General features: G+C 38.0%; 1 protein-coding gene across 1 annotated transcript; it reads right to left on the bottom strand.

Moving 5' to 3' along the window:
- Positions 1–205: 205 nt before the first annotated feature.
- Positions 206–24,612, bottom strand: LOC124141870 (cubilin-like). Its single transcript, XM_046510041.2, has 23 exons — positions 24,251–24,612; positions 20,482–20,560; positions 20,145–20,284; positions 19,544–19,693; positions 18,987–19,074; positions 17,845–17,966; positions 17,243–17,416; positions 16,652–16,754; positions 14,857–14,978; positions 14,534–14,683; positions 13,621–13,720; positions 11,933–12,054; positions 11,610–11,759; positions 10,697–10,796; positions 9,009–9,130; positions 8,685–8,834; positions 7,772–7,871; positions 5,068–5,189; positions 4,757–4,906; positions 4,223–4,301; positions 2,622–2,746; positions 2,042–2,203; positions 206–1,048 (listed from the first exon to the last, which is right to left on the bottom strand). The coding sequence occupies exons 1-23, from the start codon at positions 24,306–24,308 to the stop codon at positions 675–677; spliced, it is 3,042 nt and encodes a 1,013-aa protein (XP_046365997.1). The 5' UTR covers positions 24,309–24,612; the 3' UTR covers positions 206–674.
- Positions 24,613–27,487: the final 2,875 nt, after the last annotated feature.

Below are 27,487 nucleotides of genomic sequence, written 5' to 3'. Positions count from 1 at the left end.
GCCGAAGGTGGGGCTTTCAATAGTAGGCCGCGTTGTACTCACATGCTCAATACAATATCAAGACACCCGTGACAGACACAGGAACGCGCACACGCACGCGCACGCGCACATGTACGTGCACTACATGTGCATATGTAAAATATGTATATGATTTGTAACAAGCTTTCATGTTCTAATAAACATAAACATAACTCCAACACCAAGCATCATTTGATATTCAAAATAGTTTTATAACAAATAACAAAAACAATTATAAGTATATGCTACCACAATCAAGAGGAATTTCAAAAGTTTCTCATCGTGGTCATTGTATTATCATCCATTCACAATTGATATGCTTGTGGCATGATTGTGATAGTCTTTATTGACTACTGATCAGTTGGTGAACGTTCTTTCACTTGTAAAACGTGACTTCTGTTCCTTGGTTATGCACAGTTCAACAATCAACATCACACATGACCCAAATAGATCGCGAACCAGATATTGTAAGAATACAGATAACTGCATTTTCTTATGGTGGTAGATATTCTTAGAAAATATCAAATATACCTCTTTGGAACAATTTTTGACGGTGTTTGCTGTTGTTTGCTGTCGATGGAGTTTGGGGATTTCATTAAAAAACATGTTAATCTGTGTGTATTCATGTATGTGTCCACATCATGTGAAACTGTCACTCAACTCGGGCCTGCTGGGTTATCTATCCCTTCATATGCGTCGTTAGGGGATGACGTCACAACGGGCTGTATGTCTGATAGTGGAACTGCCTGACAGTAGGGTGGGGGGTCATCCTTCACGACTTCACTGTAAGCTGGGGGTGGAGTAAACATAGCCGGCAGAGTAGTAGCCGTAGTTGGTGGGTAGATGGGCAGGGGGATGGAGAAGACGTTGTTCACGTTGTCTTCACGAGATCTGTTCCTTTGTGACTGGTCGTTTGTCGTGGATTTTTTCCTAGAGCAAATTCCACAGCAGCAACACGTTAATATAGCCACGCCCACAATGCCGCCGAATACCCCTCCAATGACCCCTCCAAAGTTCGGTGAAAAAGACGCTGTACAAAGTAAAAGACGAAACAGAATGGTGAAACAAAGACGAGTCACTTACACTGAATGTTATTACTCCGATGTTCCTTGACACAGAAGCTGAAGAAAAATAATATTCACGTTCAAGGTCTTTTTTAAAATGATTAATTAGTACTACTGTCACATACATGCATGTAACATGACCTAATAAGCCCTCTGGTAGAGTGCCAAGTAAATATGGTTTTGAAATAGATTCTTGAAAGTTTCAGAATAATTCATATTTGCACAAGTATTGTTGTTCCATAACCCTATCGCGTTCTGGTTCAGCTGGCCACGCATCTATACCTTCCGACATGATGTCAAACCTACCTATCTGATGTTTCCTAGTTATGTAGATTGCTTGAGAAGTTAAAGTTAAGTGGCGATCAAGACGTTCTCATATTTTCTTGTACAGCTGGGGAAACGTTTGCACAGAAGGTAACAACGTACACATTTTATGCCATTGTATTACACTTATCGCGCCATCAATACCAGCGTGATATTATGTCAAATGCCAATAGTTCAACTTCTCAGTGTATTAACATTGGTCAAATGACAATTACAATGAGTCGACTATTATAACCGCTACAACCCGTGACACAATATTCACAAACGATGAAGCAGTGTATAACTGTTTAGATTAAGGCCGCTGTGTAACTATGTCAGTCATGTACAGGTGTGGCATCTTGATGTGAAACGAATGGACACAGGTTTATATTTAGTAGACATAAACAGGGCGACTGTTTAGTCATCCTGGCCACCCATACCCTCAAGATATTCTGTAGTCATCTAAACACATCGTATGTATAATGTTTAACCCCAATACGCTGCAGGTGTAAATCAACACGAATACAATGGAAATGTACAATGACTGAGACGTGACATAAACGTTATAGTAGGGGTGCTGATTGAGGAATCTCATTCGTCTTATATTAACAGATTCGATCTATTTTGAAATGAATGAATACAGCTTAAAAACTTACAGGAAGATGTTGGTTCGCCGGCAGTGAAGGCCAACTTGAATCCTGTGAAGGTGCTCGAAGCATCGGAGAGGAATCGAACCTTCATACTCAACCCTGTACTCTGTGTATCTGGTCCATCCGATCCACACCATCGACCAAGCGAGTGTTCATATGTTCCCCTGACTATGACAAGGATAGAACATGTGTGTGATATTGTGAGAATATTATAGCTTACAACAAATCACATCAGTTAACGTTAAAGACAAAGAGGTTAAAGTGCGTTAAGACAGGCAATACTTTTAACATATACTTGGGAATGATATTTATTTATTACACGTGACTATTTTATTTTTATTTTTTAGTGTAGAGTAGGAGTAAAGACCCGAAGTGACTCAGGTTGTTGAATTTTCCTACTTTGCCGAAAAGGATGCAGCTCAAACGACCAGGTATAACTTGGATTAAAAGGGTTTTATTGCAATGATAAAACGACACCTGTCTTTACAAATACAGTTACACTGAGGACCCTGATACATTCGTGTGAATAACACACTGTCTCTCTTAATCAATTCTAGGAAAACTCTGTCTTTGAGTAAGACATTACCGTCATAGAGCTGCACATAATCATAGGAACACGTGCTGTCATGCTCAAGGTAGAAAAACTCCACTTTCACATGGATTACATATCCTTCAACATCAGTGCTGATTGTCCATGAACAGTCCGCATTGCTGAAATTAGACCGATACATTATCATTGTAAAATGTACCACAACAAACCGAATTACAACATGATCTGAGTGTTGTTCAGGTCGCAACGCAACAGTTTTGCAAATTCGCCACATGATTACGTTAACTGCGATACAATCTACATAGAAGTTTCTGGTGCTTCTGTTGACTTTCTTATAGATTACTACAGTCAATGATAAAATATTATACTCTTGTTCCAGGTGTTTGTATTCACTTTGGTAAGTACTGCCACAATCTCATTTAAATTTCGGTGCCAAAACCTATTAATTGTTTTCTTTTTTACGTTTTGTTTGTTGAACATATGTTAAATTGTCGTAAACATAGGTTCAAGAACGACTTCTACCAAAGGAAGATATGATTAATGCTATACCTGGTGTTACACTGCTGAATACAATATTATGAATGGCCAAAATGATTATCATAGGGTTGAGGTGAGATGTTTTTATGTATAATAGTATGTCCTAAGTCAATACACATATGTTCAAAATGCAATAGAAATGCATGAAAAGTCGGGTCAAGTTTAATTGTTTCTCCAAAGTTTTGCTGTTTACAAGAACCTAAATTGGTTTGTTTTATTTATATTACGAATAGTATGTCAGTATTTTATGGCGTTATCCTGCTTTCATGGTGCGGTTAATAGCATGTCGTCGAACACTAAATACCTATATACATACGCAATAACAAAATCAGCGTCGAATAATCATGAGTGTCCATCTTTAGTCATGAAACGAGTCATATCAATGTGTTTTGTGAGTGTTGGGACATATGGACAGTTCATTTCACATTCATTTCATGTACATGTGGTGCAAGCATGTTTGTTTGTTTGTTTGTTTGTTGTTTAACGCTGCACTCAGCAATATTCCAGCTATATGGCGGCGGTCTGAAAATAATCATCGTGTCTCGACCAGACAATCCAGTGATTAACATCATGAGCATCAATCCACGCAATTGGGTTACGATGACATGCAACAACCAAGTCAGCTAGCCTGACCACCCGATCCCGTTAGTCGTCTGTTACGACAAGCATAGTCGCCTCTTACGACAAACATGGGTTGCTGAACACTTATTCTCCCCAGGATCTTCACGGGTAAGGTACAGACATGGGTCTACCTTTGTTGTATCTTCATCAGTTGCAATGAAACTTGCCTTACTTGAACCAAAGAACGGAACTATTCGGTAGTACTGAGTTTGTGTGAGAAATATGTCTGGTAAACTGTTCAAACTATACAAAAGACTTTGCATTATGTTGCTTTACTACAATGTACTTGGATTCTATTGGTCAGTGACGTTTGGATTCATGTCCATGTAGACTACAGATTCGTATGTCATTTTTACAATTGTAGTAAATGATAAACACGGTGCTTAGATCAATTCGTAGTTGGCCCAACGCACTGGGAATGCAGTTTGACGTCCCTCTTTGTGGCCGTGATAATCGTAAAACGTTTAGTGCATACTCACTCGGGATAGTCAAGAGGATAATTCGGTGATTCAATATATTTCGTTTCATATCCGTTTATCTCTTCCTCTGTGCCACAACCTGAAACATTGAATAGTTACACAGCATTGGATGGATTCATTAGTGGAGACTTGATTGTGTGATGATGAGGATGTCCTAGGAGAAACGGGGCTGTTCACATTGAGAGGCACAACATAGAAGGAGTGCGGTGATGACCTTCCATAACAGTTAAATATCAAGTATTACTGCTTACGTCTAACAAATATGAAATACCCTCTTATCGACGTGGTGAAATGTGGTGAAATGACAAGAAAAATAATTAGAGTTTGTTATTTTCAATAATTCCATGTTGAAAAACATTCATTAACTTTATCTGGTATTTCAACAGGGCAACAACGGGCCTTGTTGTACCACATTCGTGGGTGCAGTTATTATTATAAATGATGTGGCAGTTTTAATGTTGGGACATATAGATAGTTCATGCGGTAAAACAGTGGAACAAGACAATCGTCATTTTAATCAGAGAGAGAAAGTACCTGACGTCCGCGCCATGTATTTAAAAGAAAATCCTCTTTTTGTCACAGAGTTGTCAGTGTGGAAGGTGACAGTCATGGCGTTACTGGAGCTGACCACGTCCCTGGTGCCATCACAGTATTTACCCAACTTAGTGCCGTAAGACGAGGAGCCTTGAATAAATATATAGAATCACTTATGTCGTCGAGGCATACCCCTTAACATACTAGTACTGAAGTCAAGTTGAGGTCAATTAATTATTGAGCATATTTTTGGCAAACTAATTCAACACAAAAGAGCAATAGAACCTTATAGAATTGAACATTGTGCTTACCGTCACTGAAGAGGAGATAGTCTCTTGCACAGGTGGTTTCATATTCCACAGAGAGAACTATAATTTCGACTTTTATTTTATATCCAGCAGGTGCCGAAATTGTCCACTTGCAGTCCATATTGCTACAAAGAATGATGTAGTGTACTCTTTAAAAGAAAGCACGGATCGGAGTCAAAAGCATTGAACATATAATATTGATAGTTATATGTTATCCTGACATCTTGAAACCATGAATATGACCAGAGTAAAACATAAAACCAGCATAACGTTTCTCCCCAGGGAAGGTAAAGAATTACATGCTTTTATCGTGATGATGCTCCCAATTATTCAACAGCTGCAAAATTCTTCAAGCGAAAACGAGAGAGGCGTAAACATGATTTAAAGTCAAGGTTATCCGATGACATCACTGACTACGGAAGAGGTAGATTGCTAGTGTAGAGGTTCAAACTTTGCAGAATCTCTGTCCCGATATGAAATGTTCAAACGGTGTTCAATATGTCATGTAGAGTCTCAACAATAATTCAGGTGATGATCATGGATGCACTGGATCCTGAATCGACACATGTGTCTATGCAGTGTGAAACACCCTCCACGCTCAACCATCAACAGGCAAAGGCGTCTATTTTCTGGGATGCACTACGTGTCTCCTAAAACTATAATCAGGAATGCCAATAATGTTTTTTGATGACAGAATTGAGGCAAGCAAGAAAATTAATTTCCTCAGGGTTAATTAGCTTTGGCTAAGCACCTATTTGTAGTTGGAAGTCAAGAAGTTCTGAAGGCCAGGTGCTTGTATATTCTTGAAGACAAGTATTTCCTTTTTAGTCCAAGGGACCTTTGTCTATAATACTTAATATTTTTTATTTGAGCGTATTTGTCTATAATTTAGTGTCTAAGAGACATACATGTATCTTAGGAATAGGGTCCACAGAGCCCATTTCAAGCCTAGGTTACTCACTCATTTGAAAGTGAAGAATTAATTAACCCCCATGTTTGTTTTTTTATCAAAGCCGGTTTAATCAGCGGTCTATGCCTATGTGTCTTGTCAGAGTGTTATTTGTTTAGTCATCATAGCTAGTATACGGTTGCATATTCAATGTTGCTTTAGAACACATTCCTTAGTAAAGAGTTAAATTTACATACATTCCGCAAGCGTTGGTGCTATTGTTGGAAAAAAGTCTTGCCACTTTAAATGTATTTCGGAGCTTCTGATAATATTGTGGTATGTAAAGATAAGTATAGAGAACAAAGAATTCACATTTAAATAACTAATGATATTCATCAGCTACTACAGGTCTATCTCCTCTAGTGAGTTTTTTCCATCTACAGGTTTCTTCCGGGAAATCTATGGTCTTTCTTTGAAAAGAACAATATCATCATCATAAAGCAGAAGAAATAATAATTTAACATATAGAAAAGTATTATCATCGTTATCTTATAAACAGCAGCCATAACACTGCCGTTTATTTAGAAATGTCTCATGATCATTTAATCTGGCTGGGGTCCATGCAGGTAGCAAAAGTACTGTAAGTCCCCATGGACCCTAGCATGGTGATCTACCTTCAGCTGCTGGCGAACTATAGCCTTTTTTATATTGTACCGTAATTTATAGTGCTATCTTTTTTATAGTTGTATGCTAGTTTTAAATAATAAACTGTGATATTCTAGTAATTTTACTGTCCATCGATGACAGGTTTTAATTAAGTTAAAACTGTATGTATAAACATTTTTCGTCACGATATGGCTGAAATATTGCTGATGTGACGTAAAGCATTAACTCACTCACTCACTCACTCACTCACTCACTCACTCATGATCATTTAGATAAATTCAAAAATTATATTGTGATACATTTTCTACTTATCGCAGTATAAATCGGAAAATGATCTGATATCTTAAAATCAACCATAACATTAACGATGATTGCGATGGGTTAATAATATTATCCAATCTTTTGTCTAACATTTCGATATTTACTTTTATTACCAAACTATTTGCGGGAACTCAGCTCCCTGACAACGGTGAATCAATGACATACGATCATAGGACATGCTATTCGATTTACACCTCTTTTCACCATGAACATGAAATTTGAATATATAGACAAGTCTACATTCGATTACCACTTTACTGCCAGCATGACCTATAATTATGTGTACTTAGCCACACATGTGGTTGGAGTGAGTCACGCTGTATCAGCTTAAAGGTAGCCATCGAGCGTTATGTCCAAGCGCTGCTTAATCTCAACAGAGTATTGTCCTGTTTTAGCGTCCTTCGGTGATGTTCATAAACATTACATGATAGCATCGATGTGTGCAGTTCAGTTGTGATGTGTTATAGTCATGTGTTTTGTTAGGCCTTCCAGCCTTTGTATATAGATCTACGGCTTCCTCAAATGCGAGGCGAAAGATTTAAATGATGTGCATCGAAGACTTTTACCACAAGGTAACACCCACGGGCGCGATCAAGATGAACACAAGTCAAGGATAATAGTCAGGGAGAATGTAGGATTTGAAACCACGATCATAGGATTTAGGCATGCATTTTAAGATCCGGAAATCTGCACAGCAAATTGCAACGACAAAAACTCGTGGTAGAAAAAGAAGTTGTATGTATTGGTCACCTTATGGCCAGAAGGTGTCATTACATTACCCTGCTATTAATCAATAAGGGGCAGCAACCAAAGAGGTATATATGTACGAACTTGTTGTAGTTGTAGTTGGGGTAGCCAGGAGACGACAAATATCTCCAGGTGGACGTAGAGGCGCTGAGCAATGAACTTCCACAATTAAGCCCATTTGCACCTATATAAAGGATAAAGCAGCAACAGTGCAAGGATTATTGTTAAATCCTTTCAAGGTTATAAGCGAAAGAACATATTATAATGGAAAATGAAATTTACCTGTTGTTCATCTAAATTCACATATACAACTAGTTAGTAAAGATCATGCATGATACTTTTAATTTTTATTCAAGATCGATAAATTCAGAGGGCCCACGACATGTGCATAATTTAGAAACGTGAAATGGTTTACTAATGTCACTAAATTATCAATTTGTGACTTTTTGTTGTTTCACAGCAATCATTGTAGACGTAAGGCTAAACAGTGTGATTTTCTCAGCGTGTCTTGTTCAAAGCAGTGACCAAGTAAATAATCTATCTCCACCATCCATTCCAGCCCAACGCACCATTTAATATGGCCAAATCCAAAACAGTCCCAACCACAAACACACCTCAACCCCATACATGTTGTAGTCATGAATACAGCTACACATAGTAGGTTCACTGTGTTATTATACTTTGCTTGTTTCCAGTTTAGGCTACACAAAACTAAAGTGTAAAACAAGAAATATACTGCGATTTTATCAGAAACAGAAATTGCTTCAAGATATATCATTTTGTTAAAGGGAGAAAATCAATTTCCTTTTTCACACATATTTGCTCAGGACATCCAACATATCCAGCATTTTTTGCAAACCTTGGCCAGAACCAAATTATATTTAAGCGTGTTTGGAACCCTTTTAGTCACTTTCAAAGAAGAGAGTAAATTTGTGTTTTATGTAGCGTTAGTTTAATGTTAAAGAGGAAGCATTAAAACAACAATATAGATAAGTACCTGACGTCCGCGCCATGTATTTCAAAGAAAATCCTCTGCCTGAGATAGAGCGGTCAGTGTGGAAGGTGATGGTAATGGTGTTACTGGAGCTGACTACATTCCTGGTACCATCACAGTATTTTCCCAACTGAGTAGCGTCAGACGAGGAGCCTTGAATAAATATATTTATTTACTCATGTCGTTGATTTAAAGACAAACTAGTATTGAAGTCAACTTGAGGCAAATAATACTCATTACTGAGCATATTATTTGCAAACCAATTCAACATAAAAGAGCAATATGATTATATCTTAGCACTTTTATAAAATTGAATATTGTGTTTACCGTCATTGAAGAGGAGATAGTCGTTTGCACACCCGGCCACGGATTCCACAGAAAGAACTATAATTTCAACTTTTATTTTATATTCAACGGGTGCAGAAATTGTCCACTTGCAGTCCATGTTGCTACAAAGAAATATATAGTGTAATCTTTAAACGTACAGATCAGATCAAACGCATATACATATAATATTGTATTAGGTCAAGTCGAAAAGTGCATAGAACAAGACACGAAAACCTTCGACAGCAATATACATGTAAGTATGGGACATCTGGAAAGCATGCTCTTTATCACCACTCTTCCGTCCGTTGCAACGTTGTTATTTCTGATAATTAAATCCATCCCTTGTCCACAGTATGGCTGGTGTTTCTCGTGATGATGCTCCCAATTATTCAATAGCTGCAAAACAGTCTTCAAGCGAAAACGAGAGAGACCTGAACATGATTCAAAATCTGTATTATCCGAAGTCATCAGTGACTAGGGAAGAGGTATTTGCAAGGGAAACTCTAATTGTACAGTGACAGGATACAGTCAAGATTATACACTTATATAGCGACGTGCATACATGTGCGTGCGGATGCCTGTACTAGTCCTGACGAATGCCAATTTTAGAGTGCTAGGCCACTGAGATACTAGGCTGCAGTGTAACAAGAATACTCCACTGATCAGACACAGTATACTGACTGCGAACATAGCCAACTACGCTTACATCTTTGCATGTGTAGTGACCAAAATGTAGGTCAATTCCTTGACAGTCGTTACAATTATTTTTTTGTTTACTTAAGTTGTTTTAGGACAGTATCTGGGTTAAATTTATTAGACAGTTCATCAATGTCTAAGTTTACTTCATTCCCGATATGCTCATCCAAAATACAGTAATCAAATATGCTAGTATTTCGGGCATTAAAAATTACCTATAAAAATAAAGCTTTCGGAAATTAAAAACACTTTGAACAATCAGTGAACTCTCTAATTCGAAATACATTTCATTAGAAGTGTTCTGGTGGCAAATAGACAACACCAAGGTAAATATCATCATCAACACTACACATCTCTTTTCCAATCCGAAACCAAACAATATAGTCACTGCTATTAAAAAAGGAAGAACCATTTGTATAAGTAGTCTTTCACAGCCAACCCAATACCAACTTACCTTCGGTGAGGACTTTGCCTCTAGTGAAGGTAAGTTAAAGGTGGCCATCGAGCGTTATGTCCAAGCGCTGCTTAATCTCAATGGATTATAGTCCAATTTAACGTCCTTCGGTGAGTTCCTCATAAACACTACATGATAGCATCGATGTGTGCAGTTCAGTTGTGATGTGTTATAGTCATGTGTTTTGTTAGGCCTTCCAGCCTTTGTATATAGATCTACGGCTTCCTCAAATGCGAGGCGAAAGATTTAAATGATGTGCATCGAAGACTTTTACCACAAGGTAACACCCACGGGCGCGATCATGATGAACACAAGTCAAGGATAATAGTCAGGGAGAATGTAGGATTTGAAACCTTGATCATAGGATCTAGGCATGCTTTTAAGATCCGGAAATCTGCACAGCAAGTTGCAACGACAAAAACTCGTGGTAGAAAAAGAAGTTGTATGTATTGGTCACCTTATGGCCAGAAGGTGTCATTTTATTAACCTGCTATTAATCAATAAGGGGCAGCAACCAAATAGGTATATATGTACGAACTTGTTGTAGTTGTAGTTGGGGTAGCCAGGAGACGACAAATATCTCCAGGTGGACGTAGAGGCGCTGAGCAATGAACTTCCACAATTAAGCCCATTCGCACCTATATAAAGGATAAAGCAGCAACAGTGCAAGGATTATTGTTAAATCCTTTCAAGGTTATAAGCGAAAGAACATATTATAATGGAAAATGAAATTTACCTGTTGTTCATCTAAATTCACATATACAACTAGTTAGTAAAGATCATGCATGATACTTTTAATTTTTATTCAAGATCGATAAATTCAGAGGGCCCACGACATGTGCATAATTTAGAAACGTGAAATGGTTTACTAATGTCACTAAATTATCAATTTGTGACTTTTTGTTGTTTCACAGCAATCATTGTAGACGTAAGGCTAAACAGTGTGATTTTCTCAGCGTGTCTTGTTCAAAGCAGTGACCAAGTAAATAATCTATCTCCACCATCCATTCTAGCCCAACGCACCATTTAATATGGCCAAATCCAAAACAGTCCCAACCACAAACACACCTCAACCACATACATGTTGTAGTCATGAATACAGCTACACATAGTAGGTTCACTGTGTTATTATACTTTGCTTGTTTCCAGTTTAGGCTACACAAAACTAAAGCGTAAAACAAGAAATATACTGCGATTTTATCAGAAACAGAAATTGCTTCAAGATATATCATTTTGTTAAAGGGAGAAAATCAATTTCCTTTTTCACACATATTTGCTCAGGACATCCAACATATCCAGCATTTTTTACAAACCTTGGCCAGAACCAAATTATATTTAAGCGTGTTTGGAACCCTTTTAGTCACTTTCAGAGAAGAGAGTAAATTTGTGTTTTATGTAGCGTTAGTTTAATGTTAAAGAGGAAGCATTAAAACAACAATATAGATAAGTACCTGACGTCCGCGCCATGTATTTCAAAGAAAATCCTCTGCCTGAGATAGAGCGGTCAGTGTGGAAGGTGATGGTAATGGTGTTACTGGAGCTGACTACATTCCTGGTACCATCACAGTATTTTCCCAACTGAGTAGCGTCAGAAGAGGAACCTTGAATAAATACATTGATTTACTCATGTCGTCGATTTAAAGACATACTAGTATTGAAGTCAACTTGAAGCAAATAATACTAATAATTGAGCATATTATTTGCAAACCAATTCAACATAAAAGAGCAATATGATTTATTTTAGCACTTTTATAAAATTGAATATTTTGTTTACCGTCATTGAAGAGGAGATAGTCGTTTGCACACCCGGCCACGGATTCCACAGAAAGAACTATAATTTCAACTTTTATTTTATATTCAACGGGTGCAGAAATTGTCCACTTGCAGTCCATGTTGCTACAAAGAAATATATAGTGTAATCTTTAAACGTACAGATCAGATCAAACGCATATACATATAACATTGTATGAGGGCAAGTCAAAAAGTGCATAGAACAAGACACGAAAACCTTCGACAACAATATACATGTAAGTATGGGACATCTGGAAAGCATGCTCTTTGTCACTACTCTTACATCCGTAGCAACGTTGTTATTTCTGATAATTAAACGCATCCCTTGTCCACAGTATGGCTGGTGTTTATCGTGATGATGCTCCCAATTATTCAATAGCTGCAAAACAGTCTTCAAGCGAAAACGAAAGAGACCTGAATATGATTCAAAATCTGTATTATCCGAAGTCATCAGTGACTAGGGAAGAGGTATTTTGCAAGGGAAACTCTAATTGTACAGTGACAGGATACAGTCAAGATTATACACTTATATAGCGACGTGCATACATGTGCGTACGGATGCCTGTACTAGTCCTGACGAATGCCAATTTTAGAGTGCTAGGCCACTGAGATACTAGGCTGCAGTGTAACAAGAATACCCCACTGATCAGACACAGTATACTGACTGCGAACATAGCCAACTACGCTTACATCTTTGCATGTGTAGTGACCAAAATGTAGGTCAATTCCTTGACAGTCGTTACAATTTTTTTTTTGTTTACTTAAGTTGTTTAAGGACAGTATCTGGGTTAAATTTATTAGACAGTTCATCAATGTCTAAGTTTACTTCATTCCCGATATGCTCATCCAAAATACAGTAATCAAATATGCTGGTATTTCGGGCATTAAAATTACCTATAAAAATAAAGCTTTCGGAAATTAAAAACACTTTGAAAAATCAGTGAACTCTCTAATTCGAAATACATTTCATTAGAAGTGTTCTGGTGGCAAATAGACAACACCAAGGTAAATATCATCATCAACACTACACATCTCTTTTCCAATCCGAAACCAAACAATATAGTCACTGCTATTAAAAAAGGAAGAACCATTTGTATAAGTAGTCTTTCACAGCCAACCCAATACCAACTTACCTTCGGTGAGGACTTTGCCTCTAGTGAAGGTAAGTTAAAGGTGGCCATCGAGCGTTATGTCCAAGCGCGGCTTAATCTCAATGGAGTATAGTCCAATTTAACGTCCTTCGGTGAGTTGCTCATAAACACTACATGATAGCATCGATGTGTGCAGTTCAGTTGTGATGTGTTATAGTCATGTGTTTTGTTAGGCCTTCCAGCCTTTGTATATAGATCTACGGCTTCCTCAAATGCGAGGCGAAAGATTTAAATGATGTGCATCGAAGACTTTTACCACAAGGTAACACCCACGGGCGCGATCATGATGAACACAAGTCAAGGATAATAGTCAGGGAGAATGTAGGATTTGAAACCACGATCATAGGATCTAGGCATGCTTTTAAGATCCGGAAATCTGCACAGCAAATTGCAACGACAAAAACTCGTGGTAGAAAAAGAAGTTGTATGTATTGGTCACCTTATGGCCAGAAGGTGTCATTTTATTAACCTGCTATTAATCAATAAGGGGCAGCAACCAAATAGGTATATATGTACGAACTTGTTGTAGTTGTAGTTGGGGTAGCCAGGAGACGACAAATATCTCCAGGTGGACGTAGAGGCGCTGAGCAATGAACTTCCACAATTAAGCCCATTCGCACCTATATAAAGGATAAAGCAGCAACAGTGCAAGGATTATTGTTAAATCCTTTCAAGGTTATAAGCGAAAGAACATATTATAATGGAAAATGAAATTTACCTGTTGTTCATCTAAATTCACATATACAACTAGTTAGTAAAGATCATGCATGATACTTTTAATTTTTATTCAAGATCGATAAATTCAGAGGGCCCACGACATGTGCATAATTTAGAAACGTGAAATGGTTTACTAATGTCACTAAATTATCACAATGTGACTTTTTGTTGTTTCACAGCAATCATTGTAGACGTAAGGCTAAACAGTGTGATTTTCTCAGCGTGTCTTGTTCAAAGCAGTGACCAAGTAAATAATCTATCTCCACCATCCATTCTAGCCCAACGCACCATTTAATATGGCCAAATCCAAAACAGTCCCAACCACAAACACACCTCAACCACATACATGTTGTAGTCATGAATACAGCTACACATAGTAGGTTCACTGTGTTATTTTACTTTGCTTGTTTCCAGTTTAGGCTACACAAAACTAAAGCGTAAAACAAGAAATATACTGCGATTTTATCAGAAACAGAAATTGCTTCAAGATATATCATTTTGTTAAAGGGAGAAAATCAATTTCCTTTTTCACACATATTTGCTCAGGACATTCAACATATCCAGCCTTTTTTGCAAACCTTGGCCAGAACCAAATTATATTTAAGCGTGTTTGGAACCCTTTTAGTCACTTTCAAAGAAGAGAGTAAATTTGTGTTTTATGTAGCGTTAGTTTAATGTTAAAGAGGAAGCATTAAAACAACAATATAGATAAGTACCTGACGTCCGCGCCATGTATTTCAAAGAAAATCCTCTGCCTGAGATAGAGCGGTCAGTGTGGAAGGTGATGGTAATGGTGTTACTGGAGCTGACTACATTCCTGGTACCATCACAGTATTTTCCCAACTGAGTAGCGTCAGAAGAGGAACCTTGAATAAATACATTGATTTACTCATGTCGTCGATTTAAAGACATACTAGTATTGAAGTCAACTTGAAGCAAATAATACTAATAATTGAGCATATTATTTGCAAACCAATTCAACATAAAAGAGCAATATGATTTATTTTAGCACTTTTATAAAATTGAATATTTTGTTTACCGTCATTGAAGAGGAGATAGTCGTTTGCACACCCGGCCACGGATTCCACAGAAAGAACTATAATTTCAACTTTTATTTTATATTCAACGGGTGCAGAAATTGTCCACTTGCAGTCCATGTTGCTACAAAGAAATATATAGTGTAATCTTTAAACGTACAGATCAGATCAAACGCATATACATATAACATTGTATGAGGGCAAGTCGAAAAGTGCATAGAACAAGACACGAAAACCTTCGACAACAATATACATGTAAGTATGGGACATCTGGAAAGCATGCTCTTTGTCACTACTCTTACATCCGTAGCAACGTTGTTATTTCTGATAATTAAACGCATCCCTTGTCCACAGTATGGCTGGTGTTTCTCGTGATGATGCTCCCAATTATTCAATAGCTGCAAAACAGTCTTCAAGCGAAAACGAGAGAGACCTGAACATGATTCAAAATCTGTATTATCCGAAGTCATCAGTGACTAGGGAAGAGGTATTTGCAAGGGAAAAGGTTCAATTTATGTAGCATCCTTGTCCCAAGATGAAATATTCAAACAGTGCATAATATGTCATGGTAGTGTCTCAACAATAATTCATCACCATTCCAAGGTGTCTGCACGATGGTATCTGAAACTCTTATTGTGCAGTGACCGGATACAGTCAAGATTATACACTTATATAGCGACGTGCATACATGTGCGTGCGGATGCCTGTACTAGTCCTGACGAATGCCAATTTTAGAGTGCTAGGCCACTGAGATACTAGGCTGCAGTGTAACAAGAGTACCCCACTGATCAGACACTGTATAGTGACTGCGAACATAGCCAACCACACTTACATCTTTGCATGTGTAGTGACCAAAATGTAGGTCATTTCCTAGACAGTCGTTACAATTTTTTGTTTTGTTTACTTAAGTTGTTTAAAGACAGTATCGTGGTTAAATTTATTAGACAGTTCATCAATGTCTAAGTTTAGTTCATTCCCGATATGCTCATCCAAAATAAAGTAGTCAAATATGCTAGTATTTCAGGCATTAAAATTACCTATGAAAATAAAGTTTTCGGAAATTAAAAACACTTTGAACAATCAGTGAACTCTCTAATTCGAAATACATTTCATTAGAAGTGTTCTGGTGGCAAATAGACAACACCAAGGTAAATATCATCATCAACACTACACATCTCTTTTCCAATCCGAAACCAAACAATATAGTCACTGCTATTAAAAAAGGAAGAACCATTTGTATAAGTAGTCTTTCACAGCCAACCCAATACCACCTTATCTTCGGTGAGGACTTTGCCTCTAGTGAAGGTAAGTTAAAGGCGGTCATCGAGCGTTATGTCCAAATGCTGCTTGATCTCAGTGGAGTATAGTCCAATTAAACGTCCTCCGGTGAGTTGCTCATAAACACTACATAATAGCATCGATGTGTGAAGTTCAGTTGTGATGTGTTAAGGTCATGTGTTTTGATAGGCCTTCCAGCCTTTGTACATAGATCTGCGGCTTCATAAGAAATTAAATGATGTGCATCGAAGACTTTTACCACAAGGTAACACCCACTGGCGCGATCATGATGCAGACAAGCCAAGGATAATAAGCAGGGTGAATCGAGGATTTGAAACCAAGATCTTAGGACCCAGGGATGTTTTTAAGATCCGCAACCCTGCACAGCAAATTACATCGGGAAAATCTCGTAGTAGGAAAGAGTAGTTGATATATTGGTCACCTTAAGGTGTCATTATATATTAACCTGCCATTAATCAATAAGGGGCAGCAACCAAAGATAAATATATAGTTACTAACTTGTTGTAGTTGTAGTTGGGGTAGCCAGGAGACGACAAATATCTCCAGGTGGACGTAGAGGCGCTGAGCAATGAACTTCCACAATTAAGCTCATTTGCTCTCTCTATATAAACGAAAGAGTGAAAGAATAATTGTTAAATTTGTTTAAGGTTATAAAGCGGTGGAACATATTATAGTTGAAAAAGAAAATTAACCTGTTGTTCGTCCAAATTCACATATATAACTAGTTAACAAACATCATGCAAAAAATACTTTTAAATTTTATAACGACATGTGCATAATTTAAAAACGAGAAAAAAATATTTATTGTCACTGATTGTATCCTTTGTATTTATATAAATATAAATTATATTTTGTTGAGGCAAACATCCATTGTAGACATAACACTAAACTGTGTCCCATGTGATTCCAATGTGTCTTGATGCTGTGACGAAGTAAATAACCTATTTCTACCATTAATACCAGCCCAAAGCACCATTCAATATGACTAACCCCAAGCACAGTTACATCGCCCAACCCAAAAGATTTCCATCCCTTTACACCATGACCTCGATTATTAAATAGCCGGCCGTCAACACACAATAATTGTACCTGTAGTAGTTGTTAGGAACGTTCCAGCTTTGTATTTCAGATTAAATCCTGGTGCTGTGTCAGAGCCGTCGGTGTGGAATGTGATGGTCACGTAGTTTCTGGAGCTGACGACTTCCCTGGTGATGTAACTACGACCACAATATTTTCCCAACTGAGAAGCGAAAGACGTGGATCCTGGAATTAATAAGTATATATATTTATTCACTCATGATATCGGTATAGACGCATACACTTACATGTATACATCTTAGTAATCGAATCAACTTGAGGCTAATATTATTGGTTATTGATCAGAAATCAATACAAACGTAACCTTGACTAAATATATTCTGTGCCAATCATCTCTCATGAGTACTTATTACATTAATAATTACGAATCATTGTATCTAAAACTAGCTGAGGCGCTTAAGTTGTCCACACGAGGAGCATTAGCTTGCTCATGCCGTATGTTTTGTGACGAAAGCGTAAAGTAACTGAACTTGATTTATTTCGGATTCATGGTGTAATTTGGACTAATAATACAGATATTGTTCAGAATTTATTAAACACGAATACAGCACAGTTACTTAAAATATTGTTTTGAATATGTACACTGTGCTTACCGTCACTGAGGAGAAGGTAGTCGCTTGAACAAGCTGTCGAGTTTTGAACAATAGAATACATAACTTCGACTTTAATTTCATATCCAACGGGTGCAGAAATTGTCCACCGGCAGTCTAGGTTGCTGCAAATAAAACTTGCTACATCAGCTTTATATACACACATACAAACACACAAACACATACACACACAACATATTGTTCAAAGCAGCGGTAAACCCAACTCACTCTCTCATACAATAATGCTAATCATCCACAATTACCTATGGTGTGTTTGTCATGTCATGTCATTCAAACACTTTTTAGTTATAATTATCATTATCCTAGCATACATGTTACATGTTACTTTAGTCATGTATGGATTTCTACTTCCTTGTCACGTGTGCAGTGCCACGTTTAAGTCACGTGTACATGTGTGGCGCTACTTACCTGTCACACGTGTAGTGCTACCTTTACAATTGTATAATCTGTAACATTGATTGAGTAAGTAGGTTCTACGCTGCTGGAAGATTCCAGCAAAATCAGGCTTCACACATTCCTACTCGTGTAAGGAATCGAAGCCAGGAATTGAACATTGCTAGTGAACGTCATTTTGCTGGATTATTGCTGAAAGCGACATAAGACCTTATTAACTCACTACCCTACTGCCCCAGGTCAGTAACATCATCTAGAGGTAATTACTGATTCAAACTAACATACTTGTTGATGTAGGACCAAGCGACAAGTGTTAATGTCAATAATGTTAGCATCAGCATCTGTTCTATAGAATTTTCGATAGAAGTAAAACCAAAACATATCATACAATTTATACACCACCCATCTTCAAATACATACATACATACATACGTACGTACGTACATACATACATACATACATACATACATACATACATACATACATACATACAGACAGACAGACAGACAGACAGACACATACACACACACACACGCATATTATCCTAGCTTACAAGTAACGTGCTACTTTCCTGTCACGTGTGTAGTGCTAGGTTGAAGTAACGTGTGTAGTGCTACCTTCACGTGGTGTGTGGTGCTATTTGCCACCCTTGCAGTGTTAGTTGTCAATTGAGTAGCGCTACTAACTGACTGACTAACTATTACTCATTTGTTACGAGTGTAGGTACCTACTTGGAATAGTTTGAAGGATAGCCAGGGGAAGTCAAGTTCGTCCATGCAGCAGAAGAGGCGGAGAGATCTGATACTCCACAAGAGTGACCTTCAATTTAGCATAAAGGAAAACAAAATGTAATTACGAGCATGTTCATAATAATTCACAATTAACCAAAACGACAAATTGATGATTTGTGATAACAGCTACAGGGATTACAACTAAGGGGATTAACGTCGTTCGTAGAAAAAATCTCACTGGGGTTTGATGCCTTACAAGCTGTAAGTTGTAAGTTATTCGGTAGTGCGTACTCTGTTAAATAAGGAAAAAGTCTCTCACAGAAGGAGTCTTTGGGGTCATCAACGAAAACATATTTTTTAAAGGAAGACAAAAACTAGAATTTGACTACCATGAAACACCGACATGTTGACTTTTGTAAAACATCAAAAATATTTGCTCGGAACATTACCAGATGAGTACTGCAAGTGAAAGCCTCTTCCTGAGATATTACTGTCTGAATGAAACATGATGACCATATGGTTACTGGAGCTACAAACAAGGGCATGGTTTTACTCACCGTCTGTTTCATAATATCTAATTAGGAAACCGCCTCTGGTTACACTGCCATCAGTCTTGAACACTACATGAAAATGTTGGTCTTCACGGGTAATAACATGTAATCTGCTTTGTCCACAAATTCTTTTTGACTCGACTATTCTTTGATCACCTAGGGTGGAAAAAATGTAATTGTCTGTAATCAGTAATTTCTTGTTGCAAACATTAATGTTTTTTAGTATCAGGAACATTCTTGGAAATAGATTAAATAGAATTACAAAACGGGGAATGTCAAAATCAACATTTAGTTAATATCAATGAGCTTCCTTCCTAAATGTCCCACAGACATCATGAAACAAGAACGCGTTAATGTTGTACTTTGACTGAGTAACAAACAAATTAACAAAAAAGAAGCAGAAAACGATTGAAGGAAAACTATTGCAATGACATGTAATAACAAATAGGCGATTGACGTTTTCAGAGCATCTTTAGCCCATCCACATATAATGAAACGATTTTAAATGGCTTTTATTCTGGAATATAGCTACATGTAAGAATAATAATTTATTTCTGAATCTATTTAAGATAAATGAGGTTTGCAATGTACAAACTAACTATTTTACCATTATGTTTTACGTATATGGTAAGGGCGTCATATCGACAGGTGGATCCGGGTGAGCCTTCAATATCGGAGAACACCATGTCGAGCACAACGTTGTTCCCTCTGGTTTGAGGGTAGATGTCCCAATAACAGTTGTCATTGCTGCAGAAAAAAAGAATGCTTGTTGGGAACTAAAGTAACATCATCTTGTTTGCATTTAATTCTGACGTATCAAGAATAACAATTCTAATGACAATAAGGATACATCAATATACATTAAATTCGGATAAACACGACCACATTCTATGGGGGTTGGGGGTGGGGATAAATGACATGAAGATGAATATCCCTTTACATACCTTATGTAGTTGCCTGGGTAGTTAGGAGATGTGAAATTCAGCGGTTCCCCTTGAGCATAGAGCGTAACGTTACACGCCCCTGTAAGGACACATTTACCGTATATACATATATGCAAATGTGTTCATTATTTTTATCATCACTCTAGTTCAAGAACAATGATGGTTTGTAATTAGGGACTGAGTCTTCCTTACTTGACGAACCGTCAAGTAAGTAACACTGGTTCCTTAAATAATGAAGTATGTGTTATTTAAGAAAGCAGTGAAAAACGGTATGGTAACATAATAACACCCTTTCACATGTAAAGTTGATAGTTGTATATAATACCATGCACACGGAGATCAGATGTGCAGTTTTGTACAGAACTGGGACAACGTTTTCTTCCTAATTGCGTCCCTCTATATGTACATGCCGACAGTTAGCTGTGCGTGGAAAAAATTTCGCATGTTTTCTGGTGTGTGATGAAAAATATCCGTTGCAATGGATCTGCTTTTCCTGAGATTCTAGGGGCATAATTCACATCATACTGATAAGATATTTGCTGTATCCAAAGGGAAACATACAACGCATTATGTCGGATACAAGTTGTTTGAAATGTCAGCCAAGTACAATGAGTGAGTGAGTGAGTGAAAGCTTTACGTCACATCGGCAATATTTCAGCCATATCGTGACGAGAACATTTATAAGACTGACATTAAAATAAAACACCTGTCATCGACGGACAGTAGAACAACTAGCATATCACAGTTTCCAAGTACAATGAAGCTTTAAGACATGTTCATGAGTCAACTGAACAATCGTTCTTGGCAATTCGATAATCTCGTAACAGGCAAGCCATATACCAAGAAACGAACAGTCATACATTTGTCTCAACATTATGTTTGACTGTCACAATATTTGTAAAAAGTAATAAGTCAAAGAACATACATTTTAGACCGCAATCAGTCTTGAAGACGAACTACGCATTCACTTGTGGTGAACATAATTTAGAAATATTGGACAGTCACTTGTATTTGGGGGTATTGTTAACAGAATATCTTCACTATACACGTATGGCAAAGCAGCTGTTAGCTTTCATAGCTCAGCTAGCAGAGCGCTTGATTTACTAATCTCTAAATATAAAATATTAGGTGGAATGCAAAACCGTACATTTACAACGTTACATGACACGATGTGTGGTCAGTTTTAGAATACGGATCTTGTATTTGGGGAATGAATGATATGCAGTGCGTTAATGCTTTACAGAATCGTGCAATGCGTTTTTATCTGGGTGTGAAAAAGTATGCCCCAAACTAAGCTGTAAGCAATGACTTGCCATGGACCCCACCAGTAGTACGCCAATGGGGACGTGTGGTTCGACAATATTAACGTCTTTGCAATCTAAACTAAGATCGTACCGCTCGTAAAATATTTCTATGGAGTAATCTCAGGGCAATCAGAATAAAGAAAACTCTTAATTAATAAATGACTTCCGCACCCATTGTAAATGAATAGATCTGGATGTGGGACATTTTATACCCCCAGACAATTGTTTTAGATCATGTTTTATTGTTAAACGTTTGGTTTTTCACAAAAACGTAATGGAAAATGCAATTTCACATCCCGTTGATCCATCGCACACGGGATGTTACAAACTTAGAGTATACTGTTGTTTAAAGCATGACTATACTGTTGATGAGTATGTCAAACGCCCTATGCCCCGTGCCCACGAAAGCACTTTGGCTAAATTCAGATAAGGCACCGCTCTTATCAAAATTGCATGGTAACATGCCGTTAGAAGACAGGAAGTGTTTTCGGTGTCTTGACGTACATGTAGTTGAAGATGGATGCCATGACATTTTAAATTGTCCTGTGTATAATTTTGAGCGACGTAGTCCCAAACAAGTGTGATGTACAGAAAATAGCCTATATTTTGCCAGATAGTATTATGTGTCCTGTGTCTGCGATGACAGTTTACAAAAAAGGAAAAAGGTTTTATACATCTGCTAGTCAGTTCCGTTTTCATTATATATGCTTAATATGTAAATACCTTTATGAATAATCTCTCTTTACTCTGTACGAAGTGGCCGATATAGGTATTATATGATGTAATAGTGTTGTAAAGAATTGGAGTGAGACTGTAATAAAAAATCTGTCTGTCTGTCAAACAGCCGGGAAGCCGCCGACTCTAACAGGATGGGTAACGCTGTTGACGTCTCCTTTAAACATGTACGCGACCCTGGGATTGTTGTTTGCTTAACTACGCTATCTATAACTCGACAAGTGCACACGTCAACCAGTCCAACATCTAGAGCCCATCCTGTAATATATCTTTATCAACTCAGGTCATTGTTTGCAAGATTTAGTTGTGACTAGCGTAACTGGTTTGAGTGAGTGAGTGAGTTTGGTTTTACGCCGCTTTTAACATTATTCCAGTTATATCACGGCGTGTCAGCTTAATGTGGGAGGAAAGCCCGAAGTGATGCAGGTCTCAGACGTTAACCACTTCGGTGAAACCCACGAGCACGGGTATGGTGCTTACAAACCTAGAAACATAATTGGGGCGAACCGGGATTCGAACCCACTATCATAGGTTTCTGGCGTGCCCAAGATACGCAAATCTTACAGCGAATCGCGGCGCCTTTGACGACTGGGCCACCCGTGCCCCCAACTGGTTTGAGACAAATTATCATCCCTGAAACACAGTTATAAATAGGCGATGTTCTGATCACGAGGTCGAACAGTGTTGTTGCAATGATAATCTTCATCAGAGTAACTTCCAGCGGAACGAAGATTGTATGCAAAGAAACACATTACCTTACACCACCGGGGATTGTTGTTTAACGTATTCCTGTCTCACCAGTGAGCACGCACTGACGGTTGGGTTTACCACGATGTCATTTGTAAGAAACGTATATCACATTACTCATTTCTTTTTATTTATATAGTGGCTGGTTTTAATTAGGTGTTATTTGCTTTCTTACGACTTTGGAGGAATACAATTCACACGGATTCGGCATTTATTATCATCATTAGTAGTAGTACATGTAGTAGCAGTAGCAGTAGCAGCAGTAGCAGGAGTAGTAGTAGTGTTATTCATTATAAAAAAGACAAAGGCAGCGAAGGGTCCGGGTGACACTGGCACATTCAAACTTGTTAGGCTCATCATCAGCACATGGCTACAATTATTATCATTATCATTATTATTATTATTATCATCATCATTATTATTATAATTATTATTCACAGATTAAAAAAACAAAGAGGGTTTGGGTGATCCTGGCACAGTCAGACTGGTTAGGCTCATCATCAGCTCAGGCTAGCGCCCTTGCCCCCTCTACACACAGCCCAGACAGCGAATGGGACTTCTCCCAGAAAGTGTTGCCTAGTCAAACCCACCCAGAAGTTTCCGTAAACAACTTGATAATTTGATATTCTCATATATATATATACACAGGCAGATGTAAGGCGATAATTGCTGTGTGCCGTGTCATTTTACTTTGTTCAGGCGTTTATGTTGACTGAACCTGGACAGGTCTAGATGTAAACATTAAGCAATAGCGGAGTCCGCCATCTTGTTTAGACAGCCTACTGGCCGTGTCAACACACCCGATAGTGAAGAGCGGAGACTATCGCATACAATACATTCCCAGACACATTCACAAATTGAAGATACATACGGTGTGTCTTATTATCATTTAAATAATCAAATCACCTGAATTGATTGTACAGTTTCTGAATTACAGTTTCACATGTAAACATTATATTATGACAAAAATATGTAAAACTTACTTGAAACCAGCGGTCCAAACAACAGCACACATACTCCAATGAACCAAGATATGATCATAATGGCGTCCTTTCGTCGCCAACCGCTTTCCCTGAAGACAGAGGTTACAATATCCCACCACAATGTACCTGTACAACCAGTTTCAGAAATACCCCAGTCCTGTGTACACGGTTGCCTGGAGTGTATGGCGACGCCCGCATGAAAAGACAATGAATATATTACAACATACACGTCCCGATGTGACCTATTTCAACATCAAGGTAAAGCCTCGACTGTAATAGTCCCCAGCGACATCCGGATACGCTTACCAGTGTGATAAAACCTGTTTGATTAACGTGTGCATTATCACCCCACTGTCACGCCTATGACATGAGAATTCGGTCTGTATTGTGCATCTCTCTGTGACGTAATATGTTACTGCCTAGATTCCAGGAAAATGAGCAATGTTTAACCTAACCTTACATGGGTGCAAATCCGCAAACTGAATTCCGGCATCTTGAAACGGATTTACGGTGTGTCATTGCAGTAATAGAACGACAGTTTTTGTCAAATAAGGTCACATTCGTCAATGTGCTAACAACTTGTTTGAACATTATGAAATCGTTCACATAACACACTGTGGCTGTTACAATATTCCAGGACATCCCTGATAGTACTTTACCATCTTGGAGTTGTAAATAGCCATGGAAAAGCCTGACGTCATGCTCATAGTTGAACTGCACATCCTTACCTTGGACTGCATGTCTATCAACATTGGTGCTGATTCATGCACAGTTCACACTTCTAAAATTAAAATAGAAGACAGAGATTCAACAGACTGTCCTCTTGGACTTCGTTTTGACTACAGCCACTATTTTGGTATCAAACAATCACCATGCAACGCCTTGTTTGGTACTGAAGCCAAAGTTGGACTTTGTTCCAATCTCTACCAAGATAACTTCTCGAGGGAATGGTGTCTGAAACGATCTTACTGCAGAATATTCTCCCACAAACCAGACAACTGAAATGGCCACACCATTGCAACAGACACGCGAAAACGCCACAACACAAGAATCTGAAGAAACCGTGTATTTTTCCGAGGCTCAGCGTATCAGTTAATGACCATGAAACTGAACATCCAAGTCCAGCGAAAAAGGGCAGCAAATGATCAACTTGCACAGACTGAATGCGTGGCCAAGCGTAGTCGTTCCTGGCAACTCCGGTCCCACTCCAGTGGTCCAGCAGGTCTTACATATGCTAACAAGAACTGTTTAGAAGAAAATGGTATATGTGTTTACATGTGACAACTGCGAAATATTATGTGTAAACAATATTACTGCATATCTAAGTCTAAATGTGTTCAGAGTAGATTCTGTATGCTCTGTAACTGAAATGTATAAGAAACCTAAACATTGGTTTTATCTAAAATTGTACATATTTCGTCATGGAATCAAGTGTACCCATTGTGTATCAAGTGTATCACAATTCACGACCACATGTAAATCACATCTTGAATGAAATATTTTGTGTATAAAGTAGCAGCAAAGTTTGATAATACGATAAGAGTAACAGTCTAAGGGAGGCAACCCCGCCAGCCATACTATAGTCAATGACTTATCTACAAGTTGTTTATTATACATGTATCGCGAATATATACCTACGCACTCACGCACATATATATATACATATAAACAGTTTTTAGATTCGTACTTGATTATAGTCTGTTTCAGTTTGATTGTTGCACCGTGAAAATGCACGATGTTATCATTGTCATTGCGTCTGCTTGGTGTTCGATGGTAATGTACTTCACCATTGATTCTCAAGCATGATTCTTACATGTTGCCATGTTCTTGTTCTTTGATTCCGTGTTTGGTGCACTCATGCCATTGTCCAGCTACATGACGGAGTGACCAGAGAATCCAGTGAGTAATATCAAGAACAACCAACGATCAACATTGTTTGACATAGCTGACTGCGTGTCATCCAAGCAAGATGACGTGGGATTACCCGAATGCTCACTATCTTAACCTATTGAAAAGAAACACACTGGATAATTGAAGGTGTCAAAAAGGTCGATGTGCAGATTTTGAAGGAACGAACCCATGCCACAAATACGGGTTACACAGTCATTCTTCAACAGACTACTTTACCTTAAATTCAACATCCATACTCAATGTAGTGAAGCAACGCACTTGAATGAACCTCACTGCCTTTTGTTTATATGGGACTTCGGAATTAAACAGTCGTTCTGAGTGTACTCATAATTTGACGCATATACATCGAAGTTTTCCTGATTACTAATGCAATATATTATTCGTGTATGTATATTTTACTTATTTCATGCAACCATTTGACTTATAACTATTATGAGTGAGTGAGTGAGTGAATGTTGTTTTACAACTATGTCAGCTATATCCCAGCTATATCACTATCGACGGATGACAGCAAGGGTGAGGTCGGACACGGTGAGCCACTGTAACCGTCTTGATCTCAGTGGTCACTGGTACAACAAACATGAGGTTCTGGAACTGATTCTGCCGCCAAATACCGACATCGCCTATCATTATGACAATAATAGTATTCCAATATACCCTTGCATTCATCCTACATGTAACGAATTGATGATTATTATCCAATGAAACATGTTAGCCGTACACAGTTTCCTTTCATGTCACAGCTGTGACATGTCCTGCAGACCAGGCAAACGTAATGAGGCCAAATAGAGAAAACGTATATGCTGTGATAAAAAATTGGCATTTAGAAGCTGCAATATCCAGGGACAAAATATGTTGATTATACAAAAAGACCCAAACCCATGTCAATGCTGTCTGAATTGAAGCAATGTGTGTATAGCGGCTGCATAAATCAGGAGATAAACACTGTGTCTTCAAAACCGGAGACAGGTTTCTTGTAGACTTAACCTCACCAATTTGAATTTGGAACCGCATGTGTTGCGTGAGATTCCAAATATTAAATTTAGCGAGGTTAAATCTGCAGGTAGCCTAGCTCTACATTGTCTGTTTATCTCTCTTCTACCATGACTAAATAACACTCTTCAGTGAAAAATATCTTGATCACATCGGCATGGGTTGGGCCTTTCGGTTTGAGTGGGTTAGCGATAAGAATTTACCGAATCACTGACAACAGCCTTTAAACAAAACATGGCACTCTTTAAGCTCAAGCAGTTTGCTTAAAGCGTAATTTACTTCACTCTAACTAATGACAGGCATGGGAAGCTTTTCGAAGCTACCACGAGGTGG

The sequence above is a fragment of the Haliotis rufescens genome, unplaced genomic scaffold, assembly GCF_023055435.1.
Source record: "Haliotis rufescens isolate VD_foot unplaced genomic scaffold, xgHalRufe1.0.p SCAF_7, whole genome shotgun sequence".
Classification (NCBI taxonomy): domain Eukaryota; kingdom Metazoa; phylum Mollusca; class Gastropoda; order Lepetellida; family Haliotidae; genus Haliotis; species Haliotis rufescens.
The sequence above is the reverse complement of the archived record's forward strand: the minus strand, read 5'-3'. Positions and strand labels throughout refer to the sequence as shown.

What these genes read in the sequence shown, in the direction of transcription:
- LOC124141870 (XM_046510041.2), bottom strand. Translation starts at nt 24,308, where the DNA reads ATGATCATATCTTGGTTCATTGGAGTATGTGTGCTGTTGTTTGGACCG. An exon ending in GTTTGGACCGCTGGTTTCAA is followed by an intron (nt 20,561 to 24,250) that starts GTAAGTTTTACA and finishes GTGTCCTTACAG; the next exon opens with GGGCGTGTAACGTTACGCTC. An exon ending in CCCAACTACAACTACAACAA is followed by an intron (nt 9,131 to 10,696) that starts GTTCGTACATAT and finishes ATTTCTTTGTAG; the next exon opens with CAACATGGACTGCAAGTGGA.